Source organism: Panthera leo, chromosome C1, assembly GCF_018350215.1.
Source record: "Panthera leo isolate Ple1 chromosome C1, P.leo_Ple1_pat1.1, whole genome shotgun sequence".
Classification (NCBI taxonomy): domain Eukaryota; kingdom Metazoa; phylum Chordata; class Mammalia; order Carnivora; family Felidae; genus Panthera; species Panthera leo.
Genome location: NC_056686.1, coordinates 24,329,134 through 24,339,815, shown reverse-complemented (window position 1 = coordinate 24,339,815; position 10,682 = coordinate 24,329,134). Strand labels below are relative to the sequence as shown.

At 52.8% G+C, this 10,682-nt stretch overlaps 2 protein-coding genes and 1 long non-coding RNA gene across 4 annotated transcripts; 1 reads left to right on the top strand and 2 right to left on the bottom strand.

Annotated features, from left to right (window-relative positions):
* Positions 1–1,745: 1,745 nt before the first annotated feature.
* Positions 1,746–3,767, bottom strand: TSSK3 (testis specific serine kinase 3). 2 transcript variants are annotated; one of them, XM_042948680.1, is made up of 2 exons: positions 3,596–3,767; positions 1,746–2,463 (listed from the first exon to the last, which is right to left on the bottom strand). In XM_042948680.1, exons 1-2 carry the CDS (start codon positions 3,606–3,608, stop codon positions 1,802–1,804), a joined length of 675 nt encoding a protein of 224 aa, XP_042804614.1. In that variant the 5' UTR covers positions 3,609–3,767; the 3' UTR covers positions 1,746–1,801. The 2 variants fall into 2 exon arrangements, with proteins under 2 accessions (XP_042804614.1, XP_042804613.1); XM_042948679.1 differs by lacking the exon at positions 3,596–3,767 and adding an exon at positions 3,189–3,534.
* A 33-nt stretch (positions 3,768–3,800) lies between these two features.
* On the top strand, positions 3,801–4,764 carry FAM229A (family with sequence similarity 229 member A). The gene is made up of 3 exons (XM_042948681.1): positions 3,801–4,082; positions 4,164–4,310; positions 4,500–4,764. Exons 1-3 carry the CDS (start codon positions 3,946–3,948, stop codon positions 4,600–4,602), a joined length of 387 nt encoding a protein of 128 aa, XP_042804615.1. The 5' UTR covers positions 3,801–3,945; the 3' UTR covers positions 4,603–4,764.
* Positions 4,765–4,773: 9 nt separating this feature from the next.
* On the bottom strand, positions 4,774–10,388 carry LOC122226047. The gene is made up of 3 exons (XR_006205463.1): positions 9,729–10,388; positions 7,833–7,900; positions 4,774–5,035 (listed from the first exon to the last, which is right to left on the bottom strand). It is a non-coding gene; the product is annotated as an uncharacterized LOC122226047 (long non-coding RNA).
* Between the last annotated feature and the right edge of the window lie 294 nt (positions 10,389–10,682).

The window sequence follows — 10,682 nt, the reverse complement described above, 5'->3', positions numbered from 1 at the left end:
GTGCAGGACCTAAGCACCAGTCTCTTGGAGGAAGCTGAGATAACATTCTGTCCACCCAAAAGTAGGCAAGGAGGGCCATTCCACCTGTCCTAGCTAGACAGGGATGGCAAGCACATTTTGGTTCCTATCCCAGTGAGTGAGAGGCATTCGTCTCTGGGAAATTTGCCTCTCTTGGGAATCTCCCCTTCCCAGGCATTTTCCATTCCCAGAAAGGTTCCTTGTGGTTCCAAATCTAGAGACCAAACCCCAAGTTCCCACCTCTTCCCTTTCATCCAGCCCAGGCTGGTATGTCCCCAATGCCTCTCCCAGGGCTTCTTCATGTCAGATGCACCCAAGTCCTTAGCCCAGCTGTGCCACCTGCAAGAGTCTGCTCTTGCATTTCTTCCCCTCCCCAAGAAGGGAGGGGGTCACTTCAGGCCCTTCTGTGCATTGCCTGGCGGGATACCTTGTCCAACCAGCTACCCACCTCGACCCCCCTGTAGCTTAGGACACAAGCCAGCTACCGGCGGTACAGAGCAGCGATCAAAGCTGAGTCCTTACAACCCTGGTAAGCCCAACTTCTCCGCCTCAGCCCTTCTGCTGCTTGAAGGGATATGCTGGGGGTGAACTTCTTGAGACTCTTATCAGGCTTCTGCAAAAGCTCTTCTTCCTGAAGACAGACCCGGTCTTTGTGGCTCTCACCCTTCACTCTGGTAAAGCTATTCCTCTCTTGGAGGACTGAGGGGCTGCAGGAATCCCTGGAGACCCTGGTGCTTCATGATGCTGCTCTGGTGATTCTTGTACATAATCTGGTGTATTCACCAATGATTTAAAGGGATTGTGGTCAGGTACGCCAAGAGAGTGGTGGTCAGTTCCACTTGAAACCTTCAGTGAGGGGGGTGGGATGGAGAGAATCTTTTTTTTTTTTTTTTTTTTTTTTTTGATGGGATGGGGTTTTTCTCTTTGTAATTATTTCTTTAGTTTAATTAACTTTTTGGTTGTTTGTGCAATATTATATATTTTAAATTATAATGCATCTCCCCAGAGTATTTTGTAGCCAGGGAAAGAAAAAAGGAAAACAAAAAAAAAAGATTCTAACAGCTGTTAGTTTTGTAATTAAAAAAGAAAGAAAAAAGAACTTTGTCCTGAACCTTTTCCAGACTTGCCGTTAACAGCATTAAAGAGATTCAACAGAAGCTGGAAAGTGTCTGGGGGTCCGTTCTTGTCCCCAACAGCAGTTGCCCTGGAGTCGGGGCGGGATGAACACAGTGCGCAGCGTGGCTTTCTGCTTGGAGCCCGGGGAAGGGGCAGGGATGGTGGAAGTTGGGGGGACGTCTGGGTCCTGAGGAAACCCCTGGTCCTCATCTCAGACAGCTTAGACTTTGGGATGAGGCAGGGATAGGGCTCCCAATAGGCCTCTTACCAAGACAAGGAGTCAAGAGATCACTTCTGCATTCCCAACGCTTCTGCTTTTATTCGGAAAGGAAGTTGCAGCAACAGTGGTTCCAGCTGCTCTTGGTCATTTTTCTCCTCTCCTCCCCCTGTACATGTATGATTCTGGGGTCTGTTTTTAATTAACTTTAGTTAAAACGCCTGTGTGCAAATCACTTGTTAGCTGTAATAAAAGGGAAGTCTGAATGAGGCCCTGTGGTTCCACGAAGATATTTCAAGGGAAAGAGAGAGAGAAGGCCGGGGAAGGTGTAGGTAAGTTTTAGGACACAAGTAAACTTAAAGTGTAAAATATATATCACCATTTTAGAAGCGCGTTTTTGGGTTTGCTTTCTCCCCCTGCTTTATTGGGGAGGACTTGCCATTGCTTTTATCAAGTGCTTGCTAGCCATGGATGCCAACTAACTTCTTCGATTGAAGGCCGGAGGATCATGTCTGGTTCCAGGAGCCGCTTGAGCAGGTCCTGGCATTCGGCTGAGATGCCCAGATGAGTGGGGAAGGACACCCCCTTCTGCTGCTGCCACAGCATCTTGGGGATGTCTGTGTCGTCAAAAGGTAGGCTGGCACAGAGCATGACGTACAGGACCACGCCCATACTCCAGATGTCGCCCTTCTTGCTATCGTGAGGAATACCCTGCAGCACCTCGGGGGCGGCGTAGGCTGTGCTGCCGCAGAACGTCTGGCTCAGCTCTCGACGTGACTTGGGCAACACCTTAGCGAAGCCAAAGTCAGTCAGCTTCAGGTTGAAGCCCTGCAACAAGGCGTTCTCACACTTGAGGTCCCGGTGGGCCACACCACAGCCATGGCAGTAGCGGATGGCCTCGACCATTTGACGGAAGAGGGCCTTGGCCCGGCTCTCGGGAAGTGGCCCCCCATTCAGCACACAGTCAAAGACGTCCCCGCCTTCAGCCAGCTCCATCACCAGGTAGATTTTCCCGTCAGCAGACTCCAGCATCTCATACACCTGGATGATGTTCTTGTGGTCCAGGGTACGGACAATCTGGAGCTCCCGAGGCAGGAATCTCTGGATAAATTCTGAGGAAACGAGAAAAGAGATGGGATCTCAAGTCCAGGAGGGCATAACCCTTCACTCCTGTCCCCTCCTTCCAGTTTCTCCGCCCAGCATGTCTGGGTGTTGTGCCTTGGTTCCCATTAACAGTCTTAAATGTCTAGCTACTTGGACGTTGCAAAGAATGTTCACTGCTATTATTTTTGTAGTTAATATATTATTCAAAGGAATTACTCCAGGCCATCCTCAAGGACTGTTGTGAGCCGCCTGTGAGACCATGGATATCAAAGTGCTTTGGGGATTTTTAGAAAAAAACACTGAATCTCAGTTATGAGGCCTGATTTGCCATCTCCTCACACCCCTGCCCCCTCAACCACAGTTCTTCCCATGAGCCCGGTCTTCCTTTTTCCCATCCCTAACTGCATTGGCAACAGCTCCTGCCCTCCACCAGCCCAGGCCATGGTCTCTCTGCCTGTCTCTGTCCCCCTCCTAGAACAGGGAAGGCCGGCAGGCTGGGCTTCTGGTTCTAAGGACCCTTCACTAACTGCCACTTAAATTTTGGGTTTCGGAGGGTGTGATGTTCCTGGACTCACAGCATCCTTTTGTTCCCCGCTGACCTCCACCAGAGCCACAAACTCTTGGGATTCCTTGGTTGCAGACTAAAGGGGAGGTGGGGATGTTCCTTCCCACTGGTGGAAGTGTCCACCCACCTCAACCAGCCCTCCCTTTCTCCAAAGGGGCCCCAGCTCACCTTCCGGCCCTCCCATCTTGTCTATAATTTTAATTGCCACTTTTGTTTGGTGTTTTTTGGAAAATGCTTCTTTGACTTTTGAGTAGGTCCCTTCCCCAATGGTCTTGCCCAGCTGGTACCCATTGGAGAGCAGAAAGTCCTCCATGCTGTCTAGCGCCTCCTTCCTTCCTGTCACCCTCTCAGCTCATGCTGCCTCTGTGAGGCAGCTCTACTCCACCATCGCCCTTGGCCTGCTCCTTTTCCCCCCAAGGACTTCATCCGCAGCCGTCCCCACGCTAGAACATTCTCCGTCTGGACACAGCAGCCACGGGTGGTGGGGAGGGAGAGGACCAGACATTTTAAAACTCCGGCCCAATTGTGATGTAAATGCTGTGTGACCCTTTGGCCAAAATGGGCAGAGCCCTTACCTGTCCTCACCATCACCACTACCAAATCCAGTATGGGCTAAGTCCCTGCTGCGCCCCCGCCCCCGCGCCAGGCAGGGAGTCGCAGCCCGCCCGGGGGCGCCCCGGGACGTCTGCGCCTCTCCAGGGATGACAGGCTCCTTTTGGACGCCGCCTCGTGGCTGCTTGCCGCCGCCTCCTGCGCCCGGATCGGACTGCGGGGAACCTGCCCGACCCAGTGCCGAGGCGCCATGGCAAAGGCCCTCCAGCCCGGGCTCGCTGCGGCGCGGAGTGCCGGGCAGCCCAGGACGGCTGGAGGTTCCCGACGGGAGGAACGGGCTCTGTGAGGTCAGCGCGCCGCGGCCCGGATCACAATGCAGCCCGCCCCCTCGACGCCCGGGCCGTGGCGCGCCGCAGACACCTGCCGGGCTCCGCCTGGACCGGAGCGTCCTCCCGCGGCCAGGGGTCGGGCAGCTGCTTCCAGCCTGGGACCGGCCTCGGCCTCCGGCAGGTGAGCAACGGCCCAGGGGGCGGGCGCGGGCAGGGGGCGCCCGGCGGCCCGGGAGCGGCCTGACCGCCACTGCCCGCGCAGAGCGCCCCGGGGCCTGGACATGAGTGCCCAGGAGCCCTCGCAGGGTCGGAGATTCCCCATTGAGGCCGGAGACTCCCCTGGCCTTGCCGCCGCCCCCGAGTCCCAGGACAGCCCGGAGCCGGTAGCCACGGAGCACAACCCGGTCAGGTGAGACCGGCGCCCTCCCGCGACCCCCTCCGCCGCGCGAAGCTCCCGGCGGCCCGAATCCACTTTCCCTCCCCAGGTCCCCGCCCCCGCGTCAGGGCCCCGCAGCCTCGCCAGAACCCCTTCGGCGGGGCCCGGGTGCACTCCCTGGGCGCGTTGCCAGCAGCATCGGCCGGGTCCCGCTTTCCCCAGGCCGCTTCGACGCTGCCCGGGCTGCCACTGCCTGACACTGTTGCACGTGCCCATCGACGTCTACCTGGCCATGGGCGGGAGCCCCCGGGCCCGCGCCACCTGAGGGCGCCTGCGCACGGCGGCTCCCCGGGAGCCGGGCGGGACGAGGCCCGCCGCGGGCCACCACGCTGAGGTCGCGCGCGCCGAGCACGAGACAATGATGCACATTTTAAAATAAAAGAATGATGCACATTTTAATAAAGCACAGCATAAACTGTTCTTTCCACTCCAGACTGGCCGTGTATGTCTATCCCGTCGATCGGCCCGCAAATTGCTCTGCCCCATCCAATAGCACCTTCCTTTCGGCTGTCTCCTCCCTTTGACCTAGCCGTAGAGGTCCGCCCTCCCAGTCCGCGCCAAGCCTTTCCCCCATTTCTTACTGGTCCTGACCCCTTCCAGGGCAACCTTACCCCCTGCCGTCGTCCTTCTCATCCCTCTCCTTGGTTCTCCATTGAAATTGGCATAGCTGTGCTGCGTTCTGGGGGTCCCGAGAAGCTCTGGATTGGAGAGGTTGGACAGACAACTTAGAATAAAGAGAATGGCAGCCCACACTAGGCCTATTTAATTCTCCCAAGATGGAATTAGATTTTGCCACCTGCTGTTCTGTGACCCTGGGCACCTCTGGCTTTGTTGGAGGGATTAGGGGCCTCCTAGGCCATCTAGAGCTTTGATTTCTCCTAGGAGAGGTGGGACCAGAAAAAGATAGGGAAAGAAATCGTTTGAAAGACTTTGATTTCTGGGAGCCTGGGTGGCTCAGTCCGTTGAGCATCGGACTTTGGCTCAGGTCACGATCCCATAGCTTGCGGGTTCTAGACTCACATCAGGCTGTCCTGACAGCTTGGAGCCTGCTTCGGATTCTGTGTCTCCTTCTCTCTCTCTGCCCCTCCCCTGCTTGTGCTCTGTGTGTCTCTCAAAAATAAACATTTAAAAAAGAAGAACTCTAGGAACCACAGCAATTTTTTTTTTAAAGAAAGATTTTGATTTCTCATTTCTATTTTATAGGTGGGGGAACTGAGCCTTGAGAGACTTTCCCAGGGTTCCCCCAGATGATAGGTGGATAGGCTAGCACACTCCTCAGTATCCTCTGACTTAATACTCTAAAATTTACATCCATGGGGAGGGTAGGGGGAAGAGGGGGTCCATGACCCAAGGCTGCCTGGAAGTGTGACATTGAACTGAACAAGTATTTTCCACTTTCCAATTTTGTTTTAATGAGCCTGGATTATTTTAATATTGGAAAAAATATACGTAACCCAAAAGTCAGGTTCAGTCTCCTGCCCCTTGAAATCAAAGTACAAATGACTTAACACCCCTACTCCACATGGGATAGAAGTCCCAGTCCTCCCAAGAGCACTTCAGAATTCCACAGTCACCCAAAAGGACCACCATTGTCGATCTCCACACAATTTCTCTCCCAGGCAGTCCCAAATGTAGGAGACTTATTACAAGAGAACAGGATGTCAGTATATTGCACACCTGAAACTAAGTACACTGTAGGTTAACTAACTGGACTTTAAATTAAAACTTAAAAAAAAAATTAAATACATTATTATTTTTTGAAATTTAATTTATTTTGAGAGGGAGAGAGAGAGCACAGATGGAACAGAGAGAGAGCGGGAGAGAGAGAATCCCAAACAGGCTCTGCACCAACCAGCACAGAACCCGATGCGGAGTTCGAACCCACGAACCATGATGAGATCATGACCTGAGCCAAAGTCGGATGCTTAACGGACTGAGCCACCCAGGTGCCCCTAAAAAAGATATACATTAGAAAAAATAATAGTAATAAAGAGGAGAGAATGTTTGCCAAGAAAGGGTCTACTTCGAAGTGAGGACTTTAGACTTGACCATCCACTGCCTGGTCCTTCAAACACCCTAGTTCTTAAAAGCCCTTCCATGCCTCTCTTTCTCTTTCACCCACCAGGAGAATCCCTGGCTTCAGGCCACAGTGCTGGTTTCACTCTCCTCTTTATTCCTCTCCTCCTCCACCCTTAATTCCTAGAGAGCCCCCAGGGCTCTCAATACTCTCTATTAAGTGGAGTAATGCAGCTGTTTCCATCCCCAACAAACTCCAGGCAGGCCCTACTCAGCCTAACAACCTGGGCTGCTGCTCTGCAGAAAAAGGGCCTTCTTCCCTGGAAACAGTACCCCTCCTCCTTAGGAGGCCACTGTAAGTTTAGAGAGAAAAAAAATTATTGGCCTCTGTATTGATAAGGTCTCTCCTTTGCAGGCAGCTAAAGTTAACTTATGCCAAAAAGGAATGGATTGTTTCAAGTGGCTGGGGAAGGATATAAGCTTTCCACATCCCTAAGCTTAAAGGAAGAACTGTAGGAACCAGGATGTTGGCTGGGCCCACTAGGACTGCCCCCTTTTGTTCCTCTCTAATCCCTGATTATCTCCTCTGGGCAGGAAACATGGCTGCTGCTGTTTGGAAATCTGCAATTGGAAGGGAGAGTGCTTTCTCCCAGTCTCAGTTTACCTGACCTTGGGAAGGGCAGTGATTGGCCCTTCTTAAGTCACATGCACACTCCTTCGGCCAGTTACCATTATCAGGGAAATGGGAGATTATAACTGATGAGCTGGGCCAGCCGTGAGCCTACCCTGGAGTTAGAAGCATGGCCAGGTGACTGAGAGCATCACCAGAAAATAATGGGCAGAGATGGAGAAAAATTCCAGGAGCAGAGAGAGCTTATGCAAAGATCAGGTATACCTGGAGGAAAAGAAGCCTGAAAAGAAGAGATAGAGAGTGGCGGGAGCCAGGGTGACAACTCCGTTCTGTGGCATTGAGGAGCCTTGGACAGTGTGACCAGGAGTCAGGCCACCGGGTTCTAGCTCAGGCCCTGCCCCTCACTCGGCCAATACAAATCTACCAGCCAGGCCTGTGCAGGGCACTGGGGATTCAGAGTGAACTTGAAGGACACAGATACTGGCCCTTTTGGAACTCACATAGCCTAGCAGGTGGAAAGCCTCACTCAGGCAAGTCCCTTCTTCACTGGCTTAAAAAAAAAAAAAAAAAAAAAAGCGGGTGGGGAGTGCCTGGCTGGCTCGGTCACTCTTGATCTTGGGGTTGTAAGTTCAAGCCCCACGCTGAGTGTAGAGATTATTTAAATAAATAAATAAACTTTAATTTTACCAAAAAGGCACCAACGGATCTCTATGGACTTTGCCAGCCCCAAGACGCTAAATCCTTCCTATTTGCCTTTCTCCCGTCTTCTCGATCCTCCTTTCCTTTAAAAAAGATTTGCTGCCAGCCACCCCACATATATGAGTGATGCAAAGATTTCAAACACAGACCTTGCAGATGGGCCAGACCCTGGGGCTGGTTAGCTCCACTAGATGGAGGGAACTTCTCCGGCAAAGGCCTGGAGGCAGGAAAGCAGAGGGTGAGTTCCAGGAAGTCAGTTCAGTCAGCTTCTACCAACACCTACCTCTCTGGGCTACACCAGGTGCTGAGAACCAGGCTTGATTCTGACAGATTCCTGGCCCTTGCAGAGCTCAGAATTCAGGGGATCCAGTGACGAGTTAACAGAAGACAAGCTGGATCAAGGAGGCCTTGAATTTGAGCTTTTTTTCTGTAGCTGACAAGGGAGCATGACAGGTTCCATCCTGAGTCACTTCCCTCTCCTATTTCTCTTCTCCTTTTCCATCCTGTTCTCTGTTTCTTCCTCCCTGACCTCCCCGCCTCGCCCCCCGCCCTGCAGCCTCCAGAAAAGCCACTGGCCTAAATTGTAGTCTTAGAGTTGAGTCTTGACTCTGCCATTTACTAGCTGTGCAAACTTAGGCTAGTTACTTAGCCCGTCAGAGTCTCCATTTCCAAATCTGTAAAATGGGGTTAATGACACCTGCTGGAAGGTTTCATGCATGTACAGCACAAGGCAGGAATCTCTGGCACAGGTAGCACTTGAGCAAGAGAGGCTGCTGCTGCTGCTGCTGCTGCCCCTACCTCTGGCTCCAAGGGGCAGCAGAGAGCCAAGCCAGTCATGTCCCCAGGGGCTGGGCCATATCCAGCCTTGGAGAGGACTGGGGAATCCCTTTTCGCTTTCCTCTGCCAACTTCCCAGCAGTTCCGCTCATGAACTTAGGAACTTGGTCGGGGGACATTTCCAGGGGAATCCCCAGGTGGAAAAGGGAGAGCTGCCTCCTTCACCCTCGAGGGTAAAGCCGTCCCTAGACCCCAAAGCAGGACCCCCAGATTCCAACTTTATTCTCTGGGCCCAAGGAATAGGGAGGCATCTGGGGAAAGGGGCATGCTCGAATCACTGCTTCCCCTGACTCGCCTCTCAGGCGCCCTATTAGCTAGCCCCTCCCTAAAGGAACCCCTTTTAGAAGGAGGGGGCGAAGTACAGATGGACCCCCAGGTTACCATGGAGATGGCAGGGAAAAGGTTGCTGTATCGTCATGGCAACAATTGACGTCAGTACTACCATTTCCCATTGCTTGATATGGGGGGGAGGGGGGCAGCCACCCCAACCACAAGCAAATACCCCACAAAGCCTCCTCCCCTTACTGAGCCGATCAACCAGGGGGTCGACAGGCTTAATATAGCACAGAGTTAAAAGCAGTGTCTGATGTCAGTCAAACTTTGGTTCAAATCCTCATTCTGCCTCGTGTTAGCTGTGGGAATTTGAGCAAGTTCCTTAAGCTCTGGAAGTCTCATTGTACAAGGGGGATGAAGGAGTTATGTGCCTCCAAGGGTTACTGTGAGGACTGCATGGGATCACACAGGTAATGGGCATTCGGCCAGCTCGTGGTTGGTGCACCCTGACATTGGGGGCTGTTGAGTCTCAGGTACCCATTAATGGATGTGGCACTTCAGATATAGAAGCACAGCCCCTAGAGAGCCTAGAGAGGATTTCCGAGGACTGGGCCCCTGCGTCCGAGCATCTCAGAATTGGGGGGTCTCAAGGTGGAGCAGAGACAGTGGAATTTCCAGACTCTGAGGAAACCCCAGATGCCACTTTCCTGAAACCCCATCACATCCGGGCTCTGACCCAACTTCCCCTTTCTCCTCCCCTCTGCCTCCTCCGAGGCCTTCTCAGCAGCCTTCTACCTCTTGGGCCTCGATCTGGTCTTCGAGAGAAAAGCACATGGAAAGCACTAGACACGCCTCAGCAATTCACATAACGCTCTTCCCACCTTTCAGCACGCGGTTCCTTCTGCCTGGAATAGCCTCCCTCCCAACCCCACTTACCCTTCAGACATCCACCAATTGTCACTTCTCAAGGAAGCCTCCTCTGACCACCGGTCCTTCCCCTCTCATAGCGCCTGCTTATCTGTTCCTTGATGCCTGACGAATGTGTTTTCCCCCATCGCACTGTGGACTCACTGAGGGCAGGGGCTGTGTCGTGTTCATCCTGACATCCCAGGGGCCTAGAATGGCCAGGCTCAGGAGTTTGTAGGATGTCTGCAGATTAGACGAGCTAGTGAATGCTCGGTAAGTCCATAGGGGAGAGGCCCCAGTGCTGTGTGGAGAAGGAACAGAACCAGCTAGGAGACCCAGAATGGTTCCCCCAGTGAATCTCAGATGAGCAGCAGTTACCCAGGCAAGGACATGGAGGTGGGAAATGTCCCCGGCACTGTGATTGGTGCATGCCAAGGGTGAGCTTGGTGCTGAAGACACTGTCCAGAGGGACGTACTCATGTTTTGGAAATACAACGCTGGCTGCTTTGTGGGGAACAGGCCACATAAAGGGATAGAGAGTAGCAACAGGGAGACCAGTCAGGAGGCTGCCGTGTCCTCCCAGGTGAAAGGCAACGGTGTTGGACCAGGCATTCATTAGCGATGGAAATAGAAGCAATGGGATTTTTTAAATGCGAGGGCCCCTGGGTGGCTCAGTCATTAGGCATCTGACTCTTGACTTCAGCTCAGGTCATGATCTCACAGTTTGTGAGCTCGAGCCCATCAGGGTCTGCACTGACAGCCTGCTCAAGATTCTCTCCTTTCTCGAAATAAATACATAAGCTTGAACATAAAATAAAATGTTCTGGAGAGGACAGGATTTCATAGCTGCTTAAATATGAAAGAGAGAAGAGCCTAGAAAAAAAACCCAGATTTTTGGTCCTGGCGACCAAGAAAATGACCAAGCTAAGGAACATAGGAGGGAAGGCAGGTATGGGGCATGTTTCCTGTGAGGTGGGGCACCTG